Source organism: Sinohyriopsis cumingii, chromosome 15, assembly GCF_028554795.1.
Source record: "Sinohyriopsis cumingii isolate HCF-2022 chromosome 15, ASM2855479v2, whole genome shotgun sequence".
NCBI classification, from domain to species: Eukaryota; Metazoa; Mollusca; class Bivalvia; order Unionida; family Unionidae; genus Sinohyriopsis; species Sinohyriopsis cumingii.
Genome location: NC_142975.1, coordinates 125,882,162 through 125,904,389, shown reverse-complemented (window position 1 = coordinate 125,904,389; position 22,228 = coordinate 125,882,162). Strand labels below are relative to the sequence as shown.

Here is a 22,228-nt window from a genome sequence, read left to right as displayed (position 1 = left end):
TATCATCTCCAGTGAATAAATTTATATTATAAGAGCATATAATAGAAAAAAATTAAAACTGACAAACAATTAAAATAAAATAAATATGAATTACATCAGATATATGTAACACAATATAGTGACGATCTGTGATAAATGTTGGTTCAGTAAATGAGGTACACTTCTCACTACATGTGTTTTCAGGGACGACAAACAATGTATTTCACTACCAAATTAGCTTCTTAGAATCCTGAATATGGGCGACTGTGTCCATGAGCACCCTCGATATTCAAACTTTGTCCAGTCGGTTGCAATTTCAGAAGAGACAAATGTTTCTTGTAGATTTGTCATTAACAGTGCCGGCACAACTGCCTGTATCTAAGAAAGCTCTGATGCATTCCTACTACTATGACATCGGAGTCACTGTTCTCTCTACCTAAATGTCTTAAGGCCTTGGTCGAGTGCCCTACATATTGCCTGTTATATTAGGACCTCTTTAGTTCAAAATTTTAACGTTTGCTATCATCTAGTTCAACGCTGCATTGCGTTGGTAATAATATATATGTCTATTTCGACATATACTTTGCGTGCATTGTAGTTTTGCACAATATCTTGCAGTGATTGGTCATCTCGTTCTGCATGCATATTACCTGTACTTACTCGTAAAATACTTACATTCTCTGGACTTAGAGTGCGTGCCTTCTGATTTATTTCTTTGACATTTCTTTGGTATACTTGTCTGAATTCTTTTCTTTATCACTGTATTTTTATAGACTATTGCATCTCTCCTTTTGTTACATATTTCTGTATTACCGTAACATATGTTGATGGCATAAGGCATGACTGCATTTCCTTTCACCCATCCATAAGGACCCTCTTGGGTGTCAGTTATTTACTGTACTTTTAACACTTTAAAAAGCATAGATCAATTCATCCTCTGTAATGTTTGAAGCCATGGTGCCTAATGTTTTTAATGTCAATATAATGGCAGCATTCTCTTTATTAAAGACTTCTTGTAAGGCGTCTCTGTTCAATAATGGTGATTGCTTCCTGTGATTGATTACATTCAAGTGCTAGTGTATGTACATGAACAAGTATTTATGTTTGCATGTGCATATGGATGTGTACCGTGGCAATGGAATATAATTAAGTTTAAGTGTGTAGTTTCCAAGACGCCTGTTTAGAATCATAAATATATTGAACAGACAATATTATGCAAATATTTATTTTTAAAAATCGACTGTGTGGTTTCAGTACATAAGTAAAGAACTATCAGTAGTGCATATTGTTAAATGAGTAAATCGAATGCTTCTAGGAAAGGAATAACAGTAAACTTCTCAGTAATACTAACATCATATCATAATAGCACATTTCCCAGTAATATAAATATCCTATCGTAAATAAAACTTCTCAGTAATACTAATAATGTATAATAGCAGGAAACTTCTCAAGAATATAAATACCATATCATAATGAAAAACATTTCAGTAATACTAATATTATATAATAACAGGAAACTTCGCAAGAATATAAATACCGTATCACAATGGAAAACTTCTTAGTAATACTAATATTGTATAATAACAGGAAACTTCTCAAGAATATAAATACCGTATCATAATAGAAACCTTCTCTGTCAGACTAATATATCATAACAGGAAACTTCTCAGTAAAACTAATATCGTACCATAATAGATTAATTGTCAGCAATGCTAATAACGTACCATATGCTTATATCGTACCATAATAGAAACCATCTCAGCAATACTAATATCGTATCATAATAAACAACAAATCAGTAATACTAATATCGTATCATAATAGGAAACGTTTCATCACTACTGTATTTCGTATCATAGTAGCAGAAAGTGTGATTTGTTATGTTGTCGTTTGTGTAATTCTTAATACACCTGAAAAAAGTAATCGGTAGATTCCGATATATATATATATATATATATATATAATATATATATATATATATATATATATATATATATATATATATATATATATTCGATGTGTGACGTATTCTCTGAATACCGGTATTTTGAGATATTTTTTTACCGTGGTCAATAATTTTTCACTGTACCGGTATGTAAATAGTTTCCGTCAGTAAGAAATGTACAAAAATTCCCCATGAATTTTGCTAAGACTTTGATGATATTCAAAGCAAATTAATTCAACAAATTTTATCTGTTATATTTTTTCAAACGGTTGTATTTGTCACAGATTGTTGACCACAAAGCTAGTTCTATATATCATCCTTTAATCATTTATTTAACAACTGTCACGTGTGTCAACGCGGTGGTCAAGTGAATTGTTGTGAAACAGATTTGGACAAAATCCAAACTTTCAGAAACATGTATAATTAAAAGAAACCCACATATAATGTTGTATTTATTTACTACCGTATGTGAATATTTTAAGTATATGTATTCCTTTGTAAAACTGTGAATGATCCTAAGATTTTCAGGATCACACTTGTGGTCTGAACTGTACATATTTTCTCAACTCCACTAAATATTTTCTCGTTTGTTAAGTAAGCGTGTTTAATGTTTTCAGGCCCTTTCTGATATATATCTTGCCCGGATGTTGGCATCCCACTCAAAGTTTCCCAGCCAGTTGCATCAATGGTGTAGCTAGAAAAGTCTAAGCTTCAGTATCAACACTTCGCATTTTTATCGATAATCTCTCTAACGTCAGCCCTTTGTTTTCACAGTATCAACACTTCGCATTTTTATCGATAATCCCTCTAATGTCAGCCCTTTGTTTTCACAGTATCAACACTTCGCATTTTTATCGATAATCCCTCTAATGTCAGCCCTTTGTTTTCACAGTATCAACACTTCGCATTTTTATCGATAATCCCTCTAATGTCAGCCCTTTGTTTTCACAGTATCAACACTTCGCATTTTTATCGATAATCCCTCTAATGTCAGCCCTTTGTTTTCACAGTATCAACACTTCGCATTTTTATCGATAATCCCTCTAATGTCAGCCCTTTGTTTTCACAGTATCAACACTTCGCATTTTTATCGATAATCCCTCTAATGTCAGCCCTTTGTTTTCACAGTATCGGCTATAGTGTAAGGTTAATCATCGCACTTTAGTTACAACTTTAATATTGCAATTTACAAAAGAGTTAACACACACACACACACACACACACACACACACACATACACACACACAGCAAATTCATCTACTATAAGATACAGGCCATTTAATCAATTGTGGGTTGGTGCTGAAATAGTTTCTGTTCTATTATCCAAAGACAATTAATATTTTTCCTAATAATCACATGGACATATTATGGTGGTATTTTGCTATAAATAGAACAAGATATTGTTTCCAGTTATTGACTGATGGAAAGTAAACCAAAACGTATGAGGCAGGATAGTTTGTTATTGTTCGATACGCATATAATCTGGCGATATTACATTCTGTTTTTTCTTGAAAAAGATAATAACTTTTGTTAGTATGCAATGATTTTATCATTTCTGTGCAAGAATTCATTATAAACTGTTGGATCTGTCTAGCCTTATAAGTTTCCAAAATTTATAGAACTTAATTATCTTAAAATTGAAAACCTCTCGACGTAACAAGAAATCATTCAATTCGATGTGTTCTGCTCAAGAAACATTTTGCATGATTGCATCTTCAGTTGACACGGCAATGCCTATCCGCACAAGACGTCCCACAGTTTGCACGTCGCGCTTCGACTCGTAGGCTGAAAACGTTTATTCTAACGCATTTCATCGGCACTGAAAATTACACGATGTCTCTGGAAGTGTTTGCTCTTTCGAAACGCTGTGTCTGTACCATGAAACCAGTCCAAGATGCCAAGAACGCCATAGTTTCCCACAAAACTGGAATGACAAAGCACATAACATTTGGACTGTGTGAATGTACTATCCTTATTAACTATAAACAGATGTTAATGTCAGCCGTCCCAAGTCCTAACCCTATTACTTCATATTTCTAAAAAATTAAATACAATAATCTCCTTCCTTGCACGATATAAATGAATGCAGAATTTAGCTATGTAAGGCATTCATCGTTGTCGCAGGGACGAGCGAATATGCCTGACATTTGAGCACCTGCTCTAGCTGTATGTCTGACATGTGAGCATCTGCTCTAACAGTATGCCTGAGGTGTGTGCACCTGCTCAAACTGTATAGCTAGCTTGGGAGCACCTGCTCTGTCTAGATGTCTGAATTGTAAACACCTGCTGTATCTGTATGTCTGACGTGTATATCTGCTCTAACAGTATGCCTGACGTGTGTACATCTGCACTAACTGTATGTCTAGTTTGTGAGCACCTGCTCTGTACGCCTACATTGTGAACACCTGCTCTAACTGCATGTCTGACGTGTGTGCACCTGCTCTAACTGTATTCTTGTACCTGCTTTAACAGAATGTCTGACGTGTGTGCACCTGCTCAGACTGTATGTCTATCGTGGAAGCACTTGCTCTGTCTATATGCCTGAATTGTGAACACCTGCTTTAACTGAATGTCTGACATGTGTGCACCTGTTCTGTCTCCCGGACTTGTTAGCATCTGCTCTATGTGTATACCTGAGTGTTTGCATCTACTCTAACTGTATACCTGAATTGTGAGCACCAGATCTAATAACAAAAATATTAGTGTATTTTTTTAACATTCGGACTTCTACGTTGAGTTCCTCAATCGGCAAGCTGCAAGCTTAAATAAATTGCTTAATTGGTTACTTTCACTGTTACAATTTATCCCACAATGTTTCGTGTAAGATGGCTCTTAAACCTAACTGTCTTCGGTCATGAAGCTAATTAGGTTTGTGTCTAGCCATTCCATTATTTGTCAATGGAAAAGCTTCGTGGCTTTGAATCGTTCAAAGCTGTGTTTCTGCGTAAATGTTTGTGTTCTATTCCGGAGACTCCCACACTGAGTATTGAAATAGTGCCAGTTTGGTGACTTATAAATCAGAAACTTTCTTTACTAATCAGTCGTGCGATAGAGCACAAGGTTTAACGTACAGCCTCTCTGTGAACTCTACACGGATTTGTGCAATGAGAACTTTAGTCTCTTCACTAATCTGTATTAGCAGACTACGCATTTAGTAAATGTGAAAATTTGAATCCACGTACATGAAAATCTAGAATGAGAATCGAGCACGTGTTCAAGTCACCACAGAACCTCGTGGCCAGTAGTAACTTATTTCATTTGCTCATTTCTGTACTCTCAATCTTCAAAAAGAATTAATTCTGACACATTCGAAACGATGAATGTGATCCGAATGTGATGCAAGACAGAATGAACTGCAAGTCCCTGAAAAGTCTGGACTTTCGAGTCCCCGTCTCTTAAATAAGTATCAATCACCTGACTGACCAGATTAAGATTAAAACCAACTCCTTTACAAGTGTTATAAACGTCGAAGCACTCTCCTCACAAAATTATAAAACATGCTAAGGCAGAACATACACACTAAATTCGTTTAGACCCTATCTCAATGTGTCAGATAGCTAAACAAAGTGTATCTAGAACACGTTGCAACGCTTCCGACTGCGAAAGAATATTATAAATCAAACTGTATCATATTGTTTAATAGATTATGCAGATAGTTTGTCAGCACTCACTTCAAGTGATGGAAGTCGTGGAACTCCGGAGAAGGCAGGAACGGCAGATGATATCCACTGTGGTGAACGATTGTCATAGCAATAGCAACGATGTGCCATATCATGGTCGTCACGTGGTCTGATCCGAGTAGCAACGGCCCTGACGCAACAGTAGTCAGATTTCCTAAGGCAAACTCCAACGGATGGGCATATATAGAGGCCAGCCCAATAGGTGCTGTGAACTCATGGTGCTTCTTGTGAACCCGCGAATACAGGAATCTGGAATGCAGCAGTCTGTAAACCAAAATGTAGAATCAGCAAAACATAATAAAAACCAGCATCCGATACGAAATCATAATGTTAAATGAATGACACTATAATGACCAATCACGGAATATGTTCCTTTCGATTCTCTTTTCAGATCGCTAACTTATTATCAAAAGTCTCATCTTCCTCCTCTGAATATATCTAAATGTTGCATCTCCAACATAATAAAGAGTCAGAGGAATAATTATCATGCTGAATATTTTAAAAAATCACAAAGCAGAGGCTTGGTATATTACAAGAACATCTCTCCTCAGCTTAGAGCTTTTGTGTGAAGAGTTAATTTAAGAGTTAAGTAGTGACTATATGCCAACAATGACAAAGACGGAGAAAACGCGTTGGAAAGAAAGAAAACTTTTAACGCTAAAACGACGAATATAAAGGCTCTAAGCTAGTGATAATGCATCAGCATTTGTTATGCATTCTATTTATTCTTAGCCGTTACTGTCTGGCATACGCGTGAGTGAGTAGTGAAAGATGGCATCCACGACTGTGGCCTATCTGGCACATCAGTGTGAGTAATAAAATGCGATTGACTCTGCCATAGCCTGCCTAACATGCCGCAGTGAGTAGCTGAAGACGACCCCCTCCAACTTTACCAGTCTGACGTACCTGTGTGACTAGCAGAGGGTGTTTTGCTCCTCTAGAGCCTGCCTGACAGGTCTGAGTGAGTAGCGAAAGATGGTTGTCTCCCCTCTGGCCTATCTGATATACCTGTGTTGGGGAAAATGTGGGTGACTCCACTACAGCCTGCTTGGCATACTTGAATGAGTAGAAGAATATGAATGTTTCCACTTTGGCATATCTGACATGCCTGTGTGACTAGTAGAGGATTACTGTCTCGACTTTGGCGTATTTCACATGCCTGTGTGACTATTAGAGGATTACTGTCTCCACATTGGCGTATCAGACATACCTGTGTGACTAGTAGCGGATTACTGTCTGGACTTTGGCCTATCTGACATACCTGTGTGACGGGTAGAATGTGCGTGACTCCACTGCAGCATGCCTGGCATACTTGAGTCAGTAGAAGAATATGACTGTTTCCACTTTGGTATATCTCACATGCCTGTGTGACTATTAGAGGATTACTGTCTCCACTTTGGCATATCTGATAGGCCTGTGTGACTATTAGAGGATTACTGTCTCCACTTTGGCGTATCTGATAGGCCTGTGTGACTATTAGAGGATTACTGTCTCCACTTTGGCATATCTGATAGGCCTGTGGGAGGAGTAGTAGCAGTTTCTCCTCGACAGCCAGTCTGGCATACGTGCGTGAATAGTGAATAGTAGTAGATGACCTCCTCCACTTCTATATACCTCACATACCTGGAAAGTAGTAGAAGACGATCTCTTCACCACAGCCTGCCTGACAGGCATGAGTATGTAGTACAGGATGAGTATGTAGTACAGGATGGTCTCTTCCACTTTAGCATACCTGTGTGGGTAGTAGAAAATAATATCCCCAACCACAGCCTACTTCACGTACCTGTGCGATCTGTAGCAGATCATCTTATCAATCACAGCCTGTCTGACATACCTGTGTGAGTAGTAGAAGGTGATTTCCTCCACCACAGCGAAAACGGCTAGGTGCAGTAGCAATCTTGGGAGGTCTGGAAATGTTAAGGTCAGGTCGCTACCCCGCCACCGGTGGAATGGGAAGTGAATAAGGGAAAACGGAATTCCACAGACTATGAAGTTGAATGTTATTGTCCGGAGCAGCTTAGCTAGGTCTTCTTTCTTAATCTTCAGCAATTAAAAAAGGCAGAAGAATGTATGTGACATTTTTGCAAAAACATTTTGTAGAATACATTTCAATTGAAAACACTCATGTGAGAACTTACGACTTTACGTCAGTGAACCAAGCTGATTTTCTTGATAATTATATATATTCGATTACATTAACAATAAAATGCAAATCTCTTTATTCCAATTTCTTGGGGGGGGGGGGTAAAAACGGTAAGTATTACATACTAGGAAGAATCAGATTGTCCTGAAGTACACAATGTGTTATCTGCATTCGAGACATTAAGTACAATGTCAAGCAACGTCTTTCATACTGGAATCTGATTTTATAAGTCCATGGAGGCCTCTAATAAAGAGTTGCTTGTGCTTAAAGCCACTAATTAATTACTTCATAAAAGCTAATTATTACTGTCATTGTTTATCCCACTTGATAGATTCAACATATTTGACAAAGGATATCATGCGTCACACGTAAATTAATAGTAACGTGATCAATTGTGTTCCTCTTTTCGGGCGTGGTTAACATCGCACACGATCCAATAAGATTATTGCAATGTAACACCAAAAATACTTCATCGAATAGATCCGATGCCACTACCACCACAAATTAAAATCTCTTGGAATTTTGCAGGAAAAGTATTCTTTATTTCAACTAATTTTCTAAAGAATTCTCCAGTTGTACAAGATAAAATGTCATGTAATGGTTAAGCTCGATATTCATTGTAGTCATATTAAAGTTATCTATCTTTCTTAAAAGTTTATTTTCTAAAGTAACATAATGACGTTTCAAAACGAGGCTGAACTGGAGTTTAATGGTCTTACCGACAGTAGCCTTGGTCGTTGAAAAGTTTGGCTAGGTAATATGGCGTGTCTGTAGTTCTGTTATGACACAGCATAACTTAACCATTCATCACATGAAACCATTTAGTTACGCGTAGTAGCAGCATAGGGGACAAACAGACCTTCTGTTGAAACGTAACTTTGAAAACTAAAACCTCATACGAAAATAATAAAAAATAAGGTCACTGACGCTAAACCAAAGCATCTAACTTTACCGAGAGTTTCTCTAATTGGGTTAGATTTTTAGGTACTTTATTTTTGTCGTTAATGTTTTACTAAATTTGTATGCGCGTTTTTGTTTACCCACCGGACATCTCATTGATGTCACGCCCTCTCTGCTGCTACATTTTTTGTTAAATTATAACGCTTCCTTCAGTGTATATCATCATATAGCTTACAGATCTGTTTTATCGGACATATCATTCCGAAAAAAAGAAACGATCAAAATTGAAATAAATCTAATTCAGAATGATGATAAACTACAACAAGAGATATTTGAAGTTTGCGCAGACCGAAGAAGATTTTGCCAGAAATTATTATAAAAGATTTTGTCAGGGGAATTGTTCAGGGGGTTGTTATTGTTGTTGTTTTTCTACGGTTTAACGCCATTTTTCAGCACAAGATAGGCTATACATGTCGGCCAGTATAACTGGTGGAGGAAGAACCCTGGAAAACCCAGGGAAGAACCACCAACCCACGGGAAGCTACTGGCAGGATTTCCCAGGTACCGACGCTAGCCGAGCCTTGGACTCGAACCCATGCTGAGGTGAGATGGCAGTAATCCGGAACGGTGAGCGCTTTAAACCACTCGACCACTCGGGGGCCCTTGTTCAGAGGGATTTTAGATAGTAGGGTTAGGACAACATGTATCAATATAACAGATAGATGTATTGCAGAATACAGTTCAAGGGAAATAGCATCAAGTTTGCTTAGCATTAAGTTGTATAAGATGAATGAATCATTTGACGGCCTTTATTATCTTAAAACATCTAACGGTTCTTTCTAGTTAATATTTAGAGCAGGCGATAAACGATTAGAGGAGTGGGTTAGTGATCCATTTATTGGTTTATTTAAGAATGCAGTAAACAGCCTTCCAGAGAAGAGAAGAATACAACTATTGCAGCGCTTATACTAACACACATCTGTCAATTTATCATTCTAAGGTTTCTACTATTTTGAGGAAACTTATAAAATCGTATAATTAATAAAAAAAATTTAAAAGTTTCCTCAAACACAACGTATGCAAGTGCTTTTGTACCGGGGCGAAATTTCAAGATAGAATGATTATTTTATCAATTTGGGACTTCTATCACTTTTGGCGAATCTTCCAGAATCGTTATATATAGGAAAGGGGAAGTTTCCCCACCCGCAATGGTATACAAGTACTTTTTTGCCGGGGCGAAATATCAAGATAGAATAATTATTTTATCAATCTGGGACTTCTTTCATTTTTGAGGAAACTTCTAAATCATTATATATACATGCATATATATATATATATATATATATATATATATATATATATATATATATATATATATATATATATATATATATATATATATATATATATAACAAAAAGGAAGTTTCCTCAAACACAAGGTATACAAGTATTTGACACTAAGGGCGTCTCAAGATAGAAAGATTTTTTCATCAATCTGGGACTTCTATCGTCAGTGTGAGTATTTTTTATTAGAAAATCTATCTTAATTAAGAAGATAATTTACGTTCGCGTTGTTTTAAAAACTCCTCAGTCGTTGGAGGGTTTTCTTTTTCTTTTCTGACGTAATAATCAACCAACGATCTATATCTACTTCCACCGCAATCAGTACAAAGTTGAAATTTTCCCCTCACTCCTTTTTTGCATTTTACACACGGTTTAGGTCCTGTATAATTTTTCTTTCTTGATAATACTGAATGTGTTCCACAAAAATCACCATAACTATTTCCCGCATAATTCTGCTGATCCTTGTGGGAGCCATTTGCATTTGTCGCTAACATGGGAGTTGGCATTATATATATCTTCCTTGTTTTTAAATTCAAATTATATATAATTGTGTCTGAAATTTATTTATAAAACTCCTAATTAAACAATAGATTATATAATGAATCAAAATACGGAATTACAGGGCATGGATGCCCAAGAAAACGATCATAAATGCGATATCATTTGCGAGATAATTCCAGCTGATTGTCCGCTGAATAATGATATAACAAATTATATACATTACAGATTTAAATAATAGTATTTAAAAAATCTTGATAATAAGAAAATCACCAGCCTGGAAGATAATTCTGATTTTATTGATTGTTTGGGGTTGAATCCCAATGATATACGTAAAGTGTTTAAAAACAAGCCTGATGTTGAATTACGTGATGTAGCTAAATTCGATTGGTTTCATTTACGCGAATATTATTTACGATATGTTGATTTGCTCAGCAATACAATTTATTTTGATAATAAACAAGAAGCAGTATATATTTCCCTGAAATATGATTATATATTACAAGGAATTATAATGCAGCATTTCGATAAATTTTTATGTTTTTACTTCTGATATTGACTTTGATTTTATCTCTGATGAATTCGCTAGGCAATCATCCGTCACTGAAACCATCCCAACAAACAGAAAAAGATATCCTGTGTTTGATCTTGATAATACAATACAAATACTAGAAGTTAGTGTATCTTTATAAAGAAACAGAAATAAAACCAAGTGATTAGAAAATAAATACCGATGAGGTTATTGAATATTCCTCGCGATTACTTGATTGTCCTGCCGATGAAGTCTTTCTGTTTGAGACTAATAAAGGATATCATATACTATATAAATCGACACATGTATCTTTCGAAAGACATAAAGAACTACTAAATAAAGCTGCCGATGAAGAAAAAAATCCAACATGGCTGGGATTCATAGTATAAAACTTTCCGATACAAGGTCACACAAGTCAGGTCAAACGAGTTTATGTAAAACTCTCATATCACACAAGGATAAATTCGCCGCATCTGAACAACTTGTTTGTCCAACATCAATCCAGGAAAAAAGTATAAAAATCGATAAAGATGAAAACGAAGAAAATAAATTTATCGATTGTGATCAGATTTCACAAGATGATATGATCAGAATATCCTGTTCGTTGACAGGACAGCCAGATCAACTAATCAGCATTACTTCGTCAAGCGGAAACAGACTTACCGTATCAAGAAAGACAGGCCATTGTTGTAACATTTGCGACAGTCGACATGGATATAATGGTTATTATGACCGTATTGAGGATAAATGTGATAACTGCCTTATCAGTATTTACTCGGATTGTTACGTTGTAATTTGTCCTAGAAGTCCTGGCCAACGGATAACTGTTACTCGTGACATTGATGAGGAAATCAATAAATATTTGAACGGAGAGTTAAATAATGCAGCAATATCACAAGTCGTTGATAATTTGCAAGAACAAAGAGATCCAGACTTCATAAAATATAAAATGAGATCAAATTATCTCAGACGAGACTATCCTGGATATTTTCCAGAAGGAATCGTATAGATCATGTATATACTGCAGCACCTGCACATGAACAAGGACCAGGATCCCGAGTGATATATGAAGAAGATCATCTTGATGGATAAGTATGTGGTATGGCAAAATCCGAGGCAGCACGGAAATCTGTACCAGAAGAAAAATCACTAGCTGTTGTCAGCTACAGAAAGACATTTACTGAGAAAATAAGAGCCGATTATAATATCGAATCTTATTCTGATATTACCGGTGATATTATATTCAAGATGGGCGATAAAAGGAGGGTTATAGTTCAGTGGGAATCGTTGCATCGGATAAAGGGAGTTCCGGACGTATTGATTGTCGATGAATGGCACGGAATTCGAAGACAGCAGTTCTAATCGGTAAAATTCAGCCACGAGCGATGGGATAAATTCGCGGGGTTGGTTTCTACATGCAAAAGATTGATAATTCGTGATGCCGACGAGGATAATGATGATCTAAAATTGTTGCGTGATGAGACGAAGAGATCAACAATGAAATCTGTTATCAACAACTACAAACCGGATCATGACAAAAAATTCATCGTAAAAATGTCTCATAAGGATAATCTAGCACATCTTCTAAAACAACTTAATCAGGAAACCGTGTAGCAGGATTCTCTCATAACAAATCTAACACACAATATTCTGTAGAAGGTCTTGCAAAACGAATTCAGCATGCAGATTATAGTACCAGATATTATCATGCTGCTACTGATCCAAAATAAAAGAGAAAAGATTTCGCTGATATAAATCATCAGAACGTTGATACACGAGCTGTTACATTCAGCCACACATTCGAAGCCGGAGTATATATAAGATTTTAGAAATTTCCTCAAAGATGATAGATGTCCCAGGTTGACAAAATAATTATTCTATCTTGAAATTTCGCCCCGGCAAAAAATTACTTGTATTCCATTGCGGGTGGGAAAACTTCCCTTTTCCTATATATACTGATTCTGGAAGATTCGCCAAAAATGATAGAAGTCCCAAATTGATAAAATAATCATTCTATCTTGAAATTTCGCCCCGGTACAAAAGTACTTACATACTTTGTGTTTGAGGAAACTTCTAAAAATTATATTTATTATACGATTTTAGACGTTTCCTCAAAAATAATAGAAATCTCAGAATGATAAATTGACAGATGTGTGTTAGTATAAGCGCTGCAATAGTTGTATTCTTCTCTTCTCTGGAAGGCTGTTTACTGCATTCTTAAATAAACCAATAAATGGATCACTAACCCACTCCTCTAATCGTTTATCGCCTGCTCTAAATATTAACTAGAAAGAACCGTTAGATGTTTTAAAATAATTAAGGCCGTCAAATGATTCATTGATCTTATACAACTCAATGCCAAGCAAACTTGATGCTATTTATTTCCCTTGAACTGTATTCTGCAATACATCTATCTGTTATATTCATACATGCTGTTCTAACCCTACTATCAAAAATCCCTCTGAACAATTCTCCTGACAAAATTATTTTGGAATAATTTCTAGCAAAATCTTTTTCAGTCTGAGGAAACTTCAAATATCTCTTGTAGTTTATCATCGGTCTGAATTATATTTGATTTCAATTTTGATCGTTTCTTTTTTTCGGAATGATATGTCCGACAAAACAGATATGTAAGTTTTATGATCATATACACTGAAGGAAACGTTATAATTTAACAAAAAACGTAGCAGCAGAGAGGGCGCGACCTCAATGATACGACCGGTGGGTAAACAAAAACACGCATACAAATTTAGAAAAACATTAACGACAAAAATAAAGTACCAAAAAAATCGAACCCAATTAGAGAAACTCTCGGTAAAGTTAGATGCTTTGGTTTAGCGTCATTGACCTTTTTTTTTTCCTTTGAGGTTTTAGTTTCAAAGTTACGTTTCAACAAAAAGGTCTGTTCGCCCCCTCTGCTGCTGTAGTTAAATCATACAAGAAAGAAAAAAGAAAAAAAAACTATCTTCTGAACAGATTGCATTTTTCCCTCCATTTTTCAGAAAATCAATTTCAATACAATATATCATTTAAGAAATATGGAATATTTAAACGAAATGATAGTATCTGTATCACTATACAATGTAGTGTTTCGTGTTGTACGTGGGTGACGCCCACGATATCCAGCAATACACGCATCATAATTTCAAAGTATCGTATCTTACCGGGTTGTTCTTGTTTGGCTGTGTTTTATACTTCAAGAACCATTTTGGTCGCCCTGTAATATCCACAAACAGAAACGCTCCGCCGATAATTCCGTACGTCAACAGAAAAACTAAGTGAAACTCTGAAACAAGAGATCCTGTGTATTTTCAGCTGGTCGAATGGTAAATTATAGTATTGCACAGGAAAGGCTCCTTATATTATTCCTTAATTCTGTCTGGTAACATCTTAGGATGCAGGAAAATATTTGTGAAACAAAAACGTTTAAAAACTATCCTTGCAGATTAAACATGGAGAGGTCTTAGTGTATCAAAAGACCTCTTAGAGGACATCTAATCGAAACTAAAAGACCTAAATTATGATAAAACAAAAAAATTATCTGCACATTGAGTAATATATATTTGGAATGACTTGCTTGAATAGAAACAACGAGATTCTGAATTCCCTTCCTAAAGACAATGGGAATAATGCAGTAAAAACAAGAGGCCAATGATGTCTTGAGATCACCCACCTGACTTACATCTACTTAAACGTCGAATGCAAAGGTAGCTAGTAAAGAAATGCATTATATTTAAAGGATTATGGTATTTTTAAAATAATGGACCCTATATTAGATGGCAGATCATCATCATTTGTGCAAACATGGAAGCATGAACAGCAAGGAAGTTTTCAGTGAAATCTAGTCAACTTATGTTGGGTTGTTAAGAATTAGTAATTTATCATTTAACGAATATACTTAACAATATATCAACGTTAAATACATAAAGCCATCTATGCCAGATTGCTCTCTGTCAAATTTTGGTTAAATTATGTTTGGTGGCTGTTGAGATGAAATCAGTTTTGCATGTTATCAATCCAACCAAATTTTAATAGCAAATCAGCATCACTGAACAAAAACCTTTGCACAACGATAAACAAAACATTGAAATTAAGATCATGGTATGATGTGATTTTGTGTCCCTCTCAAACAAAATGAGGTACAAATATTTACAACAAAGGTACACCAAAGTCAAGAAAACATGGCCAATTCGAGCAAAGGCCTAAAACTTCTGGCTCACCATTTGGCATATAATTTAGGTGAGGTGGTCCCCTATATATTGTTCGTCACGTACTATTATCACTATGTCAAAAATGCAGCGTCGAGTTCACCGTGGCAAATGCAACTGAAATCAACCAATATATTCTGAAATGGAAAAGAGAACTGTAGACAGCACATGCTCTCATTTCTTTTTTTTTGTGTTAGAATTTTTTATAATAGTTTACAGGTAAAGACCTAAAGACCTAAAACAAAATATTTCTCTATTTTAGGAAGCTTCCCAGAAAAGGTCTTGTATGCTCAGAGATATATTTGACTTAAACAATGGATCTAAATGACACACCTACTATTCTGACAAATTGTGACAGCAGATAAAAAATAAAAATTACATTATATACGAAATCAGAATTCCTGAAACTTAAATCAATCTCTGCAAAACCCATATCAATCAAATTACTCCCAACATATTGTTGCGTAAATCTTTTTAGGAAAAATATCTAAAGAGGTGTTCTGCCCAACCAAGACCAGAAACTGAGTGTGTGTTTCTGACAACGACGTTAGTAAAATCAAATTCTTTAAGAACTTTGTCCATCTCAGTAGAAAAAAGTGGACTCTGTACTGGGGATTTTGAACAAACATCAGAACTTAATTCGGGTTTTGCTACATCAAACCAGGCGTTGACTGTGCGTCACTGGCGCACACCAATAGCCTAGGTAACCAACGTTGCACATCAATAACCAAATGTTGTCAGAGTATCACACAATCCTGGTGATCGAATATTAAGATAGATATAGTACTGATTCGGAACCTTTTACAGATTATGACATGTTTCTGATGATTGAGTCAGGAATACGAGGTCAATTTATTATGATCATAAAGATATGCGAATGGAAAGAAAAACGACTATGCAAGATATGACGATAAGATTAGACACGATGAAGAGGTTCATATCTCGGAGCGCAGCTGAGTAAGAAAGACCATGGCTAGTTACATTCGTTAGGTTCCTATACACCAATACATTATATGACTGGAATGAGCTAATAAATGCCTGTTTATAAAAGACCGCTTCGGTGGCCTAGTGGTTAGAGTGTGAGGCCTCGGATGCGGGAGGTCGCGGGTTTGAACCCCGGTGGAGTCATACAAAAGGCTTATAAAAATGGTACTAGCAGCTGCCTCGCTTGGCACTCAGCATTAAGAGGTTGTTATTAGGAATGGTCGGCCTGGTGTTAGGATAATGTGACTGGGTGGGACATGATGCTACATGTCTGCGGCATGATGCCCCAGTACAAGGCATCACTATAAATTGTCACACTGCAGACATCGTAGCGATATGACTGAAAAATTGTTAAAGCTATGTTAAATATACAAACACACACACACACACAACTGATTATAACTCAAGATGGACAAATGATCACCAAAGCAGATGCATACGAGCAAAAACACTCAAAATACCTGACAGTAGTGACAATTTTTATATATTAAAATTTGAGTTAAATGAGTACTTCAAGGATAATCCACATGCTTCATAAAACAATTATTTCAGACATTCATGTGTTATGTCTTTTTCAAAAGAAATTGATGATTGCAAGAATAGAAAACCAATTGAACCAAAACTGTAGTGCACTTTGACACACACAAAAATCATGTTTTACTTGCAGTTTAGATTTAAAACTGGAACAGAAAAAAATCTTATGTTACGTGTTTAGGCTCGAATAAACAGTAACAAAAGAAAGAATGAACACAAAATTAACAAATAATTTATTTCCCTGGAAAATAAGAATTTACGGTTTTAAGAATCATATCCAAAAATAATCCAAGAATAATCCACGAATTAAAGTTTAGAAGTCCTAGTAATGAAATGTTCTAATGAATTCAATTTCGAGTCTCGACGACAAATCTAAAATGGAAGGCGATGACGTATAATGTAGTCAGTATAGAGTTGATGTGCACAGTCCTTTGTGAACCACAGAAAATAATATTCCTGTTTTTGAATTCCGAATAAAATTTAAGTGAATGTCTTTGTCCTAGAATTCTGTATGAGCACTCAAATATTTCCAGGAAAAAAAATTACCATTTAGAATCCAAATAATTCGAATAAAAATGAAAATGTATGATCACAAACACACACTTTCCCGTGTAAATAAAAAGCCCCGACTGATCAATTATCTCTATAACTAAAGATTATACAGTAACTTGAAACGCATAACAGATTCCCGGATGATGGTCAACTTTTCAGAATCTTCGAGAAGTATTTACGTCTAAAAGCACGTAGTCCCAGTATGACCTTGACAAAAACCAAGGATTTTACTCTACGAATAAGATTCAAAAATTAAAAGTTGTGTACTTGTCTCAGTGATTTCTGAAATCAATGTCGGGAACTAGGTCAGATTTAGGTGTTTACAACTGAAGAGTCAAGGTCAAACTATTTTCTGAATAATTATCAAGTTCCTAGTAAGCAAAACTGCATTATTTTGACATATAATGAAATTAAACATAAAAAGATTTTAAAACTTACAAACAGTTAAATTAAATCAAATATAAATTCAATCAAATATACATAACAAACACAAATTTATCTTACTTTGAACAACAACCATTGCTGAATCATACATTGTGCACCGGTTTGAGTCATAACGCAACAAAAGAATTTCAAACTGAATAACAAATCATAATTAACAAAACATATGGCAACCCTCATAAATAGGAATACAGTAAAATATATCTAAGGATGACTGCAGTTCTTAAAATCACAAACAGATATATATAACATTCAAATACAATAGCCAATAATTGTTTAGTCAGTCTGAAGAAAGAATAAATTCAAACGATCCGCACCGATCTGTAATGGTTTAACTATGTTAGAGGTATCGAAATGGATGCTGTGTGAATTTCACTACAACACGTTGAGCAAGATATCAAACCGGCACCAGTTTAATTTACAACCCACAAATCATCATAAGAAGTCTTCTGGTGAAACACCTAATGACAATATTGCTTTTATTTCAAGAAAATTAACAATTACAAGATTTTCAAGATGACCACTGTAATGGCCATATTGGACAACAGATCAACACCATTTTCATATCAAACTAACTAGACATCAACACTACTCTTTTCGTGAAAACAACATGCTGATATGACCATCCAGAAGGAATAGCAATAACACGATTTTAAAGAAGGTTGCTGTGGAAGCCAAATTTAACACCATTTTCATTAGGGACCAACTTGTCATCATAAGAAGTCTTCCGGTGAAAATCCCATTGAAATATGACTTTACGTTGAAGAGGAATAGCGATCACAAGATTTTCAAGATGGCCACTATGGCGGTCATATTGGATGTCTGAAAGGCTCTAGTTTAATTTAAGACCAACTAAGCCATGGTATCTTCATGGCAATATTCCGGGTATTTTAGGAGATGTAGTGATAAAAATAGCTAGTGCTAGTGGACGAAGACGGACAACATACCATCTAATAAGCTCTTCTGATCCCATAAACTCTTCCATAATCAGCAGAGCTAAAAACAAATACGGCATTAGAATGAGACACCGCATATTCACGCAGATGCATCGTGCATTTACGCTGAAACAGAAAACTGCTGCAGTAATATAAACGATGACATCATGTTCTATGATACAAGCGACTGTCTAAAGCAAAACCTTTTTGTTTTACCTGAGACGAGCAAGAGAGTTTAAGGATTTTTGAATGATGAGTTAAAATGTACACCAGTTTCTGAGTTCTCTTGCTCGGGACAAGGAATATATAACGCTTGGTACAAACAGAATTTAAAAGTTGAGATGTATCGAAATTGTCCTTTTCAACGCAATGAAAATTGCCAGAAAATTAATTTATTCAGATCAGACAAACACGACATGTCACTGTTTTGCTGTGGCGCTCTATATGACTCACGGTACTAATTCAGTTCCCATAGTAAACCTATGCAAGCAAACACCATGATATAAAAATTAAACATTTAATTTATAGTGCGCATAACCAAACCTATATTTATCAGTATATATGCATCCTGAATGACAGCTTTTATATAGAGAAAACCATATGAGTCGTTGTATTTCCTGGATCTATGCATGTTTGAAATATGTACTGTCAAATCCGCACCAAACAGGCAGGTGCTAATTTAAGTACTGAGTGTTCCAAACTTACGTCTGTGAAATTCCATCAATAAAACAATGTCTCTGTGGGTTTTTATCAGTTACAACTAGGATAATATCTCAAAAGATATTTTTGCAAAAAGATATATTTCATTATCAACCAATTCTGGCCAGCCAAACATATATATACTCTATTTTATCTTCACTCATTTATAGACTGGTTCTCATTTTTCCAAACAATTAGTACCGTGAGTCCTGGACGTGACAATGAGACTAGAATGGAGGTAGTGGTCTAGCATGGTATAAAATGACGTCACAGAAGAGACAAAACCCGTTGCAAAATATGAAGTCGATTCCAACTATATCTCGAAATTACTGTAAAACACAAATACACGGCTCCAGTCCATATATTTACACTTAAATAATAAAGGAAACCGTTATTTGCAAGTTTATGGTATGACAAAAAGAAAAAAGAAAGAAAAAAACACGTTTTCTTTGGATGCAAGATAATACATTTTGGCACAGATTTTAAAACTGATGATATTAACGACGAATTCAGCGCCTACTAATTATCGTTACATATCACGTGACCAGTACTGTCCCATGAATATTTCAAATTAGCAGCAGAGGTCAAACTGTCATCAATTGATATTGTAAATTAAAATCATTTTAAATAAGAGCATTTATATGTTTTTCTTTACAATGTAAAACACTTTTAGCGAGGCACACAGTACGTAGATAGTACTCCATCACTCTTAAATTGCATACTACGCAGAAATGTTTGATTTCCTAACGAAATATAGTAAAAAGTGATCAAAATATAATTTTTTCACTAGAAAAAAAACAATGTAATCTAATAAGTTATTCAGTGTAATCTAATTAATTATTATGTGTGGTCTAATGAGCTAACAAACTAATCTAATCAATTCAATGTAATCTAATCAATCGCTCTGTGTAATCTAATCAATTAGTACCGATGTAATGTAATGATTTACTCGATCAAATCTAGTCAGTTACTCGATGTAATCTAATAAATTACTCGGCGTACTCAAATCATCTACTCGATGTAATTTAATCAAGTTTTCAATGTACTCCAATCATTTACGTTGCCCAAACTTGAGCAATTGTAACTGCAATCAACATTTGCAAGATCAACATTTGCAAGAGCATTTGTAAAGTAATTAATTACAATTTAAAGTAGTTAATCCCATGTCTATAGTAACTATAGTATACGGTGAATCTGTATACTCTGTGTAAACGTCAAAGACCGTTATGTTTTAATGCTTTGTGTCGAATTTGGTCGAGTTCTGTTCCATATTAGTAGAGTTGTTGTTGTTGTTGTTGTTGTTGTTATGGGTCTAACGCCATTTTCAGCACTTGATAGGCTATTGATATATGGCGGTCATTATAATCGGTAGAGGAAACCACCGGGAAAACCCCTGGAAGACCCGCCGACCCACGGGAAGCTACTGGCATGCTGCCCCACATACCCACCCTAGAAGAGATCGAGACTCGAACCAACGTAGACATAGGTGAGAAGTCAACGAGTTATAAAAGTGAGCACTTTATACACTCGGTCACCCGTGATTACTATTTTAAAAAAGTGTTTATAGGATTTTAACTTTTTAAAAGGCAGACATACTTATTAGCAGATCGGCATCTTTTGCACAACCTTGGAAGTTCTCTGTACCATGATCCTTATCCCATTCACCCACCACCATCCCCGTATTTGGCTGAAATTAATCCTATATACTTTTACTATTTTTTGATAATCAAAGTAAGACGGACACTTGACTTTGCTAGGCTCTTGCTCGGCTTCCAGATCAGGTGACTGCATGCCAGTAAACGTGGGTTCGAGTTTAGGATTCGGCTAATGTGGGTATGTGAGAAACCTTGCCAGTAGCTTCTCGTGGGTCGGTGGTTCTTCCCGGGGTTTTCCCGGGTTCTTCCTCCACCATTAATACTGGCCGCTATGCATAGCTTATCGTGTGCTGAAAAATGGCGTTAAACCCAACAACAACAATAACGACAAATAAATATATGTGGCTAATGGAGAGATACCGTTTCATAAATACATTCAGTGTCTACGCTGGAGTTGTATTCCAGGTAATTGAACTGTTTATCTTTTTCAAAGCGCTATACTGAAAGTTTGACTAGTAGTAGTAGTAGTATTGCTACTACTACTACTACTACTACTACTACTATTCCCGTTGGTTGACCCAGTTCCATAATAGACTCTTTTTGGCTGAAAGTAAACAAACCCCTGATATGTATCATGGTTTACAAATGTTGGTAAAATCTTGTCGAGCTTACCGAGAAAACGGCGGAACAAAGGAATAGTGGTGTATTCTTTCCACAAGTTAACAGGGTATGTCTCCATGTTCGTATGACTGTGTTCCTATTTCACTAAGCACAAGTTGAAGTCTCGTGATTTGTGTCAGTTTCATATCAAATCCGGTATATTATCGGTCAGGGTTCAGAGAGACTCACACGGTATTGATACTGAATTTGGCAGCTCAGGTAACTTGCTCTAGATAACGCAAACGTGAAAGCTTTTGAAGCAGGATAGACACGTTTGATATATAATGAGAAATTAGCTTAAGCTTTCCAAGTTTTCAACAAATGAAAGACACTTGATAAGAAATAGGATATACATATAGCAGGCTACCTATCCATATATATTTATTTTTTATAGGACCTTCATTTGTACTTCCTTCATTATTTTATCCAACTTTCTTCTGTCTTTCCATTATTTTTCTTTGTTGTTGCTTTTTATTTTGTTTCGTTATAATATTTTAAAACTGAAACAAGAGAATTGGCGACATTTACTTAAAGATCCCATCTGATGTAATAGCCGATTATGTACCCGTAAACCTGGAGTGATCTTAATATTTGTAATC

At 35.5% G+C, this 22,228-nt stretch overlaps 1 protein-coding gene across 2 annotated transcripts; it reads right to left on the bottom strand.

Annotated features, from left to right (window-relative positions):
- Positions 1 to 1,188: 1,188 nt before the first annotated feature.
- Positions 1,189 to 21,790, bottom strand: LOC149782704 (fatty acid hydroxylase domain-containing protein 2-like). 2 transcript variants are annotated; one of them, XM_089934204.1, is made up of 6 exons: positions 21,642 to 21,748; positions 15,242 to 15,366; positions 14,186 to 14,307; positions 7,439 to 7,644; positions 5,596 to 5,868; positions 1,189 to 3,848 (listed from the first exon to the last, which is right to left on the bottom strand). In XM_089934204.1, the coding sequence occupies exons 2-6, from the start codon at positions 15,249 to 15,251 to the stop codon at positions 3,725 to 3,727; spliced, it is 735 nt and encodes a 244-aa protein (XP_089790330.1). In that variant the 5' UTR covers positions 15,252 to 15,366; positions 21,642 to 21,748; the 3' UTR covers positions 1,189 to 3,724. The 2 variants fall into 2 exon arrangements, with proteins under 2 accessions (XP_089790330.1, XP_089790329.1); XM_089934203.1 differs by lacking the exon at positions 15,242 to 15,366 and having other exon boundaries at positions 21,642 to 21,790.
- Positions 21,791 to 22,228: the final 438 nt, after the last annotated feature.

Excerpts from the sequence above, each read along its gene's own strand:
- LOC149782704 (XM_089934203.1), bottom strand. The coding sequence starts at position 21,708 with ATGGAGACATACCCTGTTAACTTGTGGAAAGAATACACCACTATTCCT. Across the intron at positions 14,308-21,641 it reads TTTGTTCCGCCGTTTTCTCG|AGTTTCACTTAGTTTTTCTG; the intron begins GTAAGCTCGACA and ends CTCTTGTTTCAG. Across the intron at positions 3,849-5,595 it reads CACGACTTCCATCACTTGAA|TTTTGTGGGAAACTATGGCG; the intron begins GTGAGTGCTGAC and ends TTGTCATTCCAG.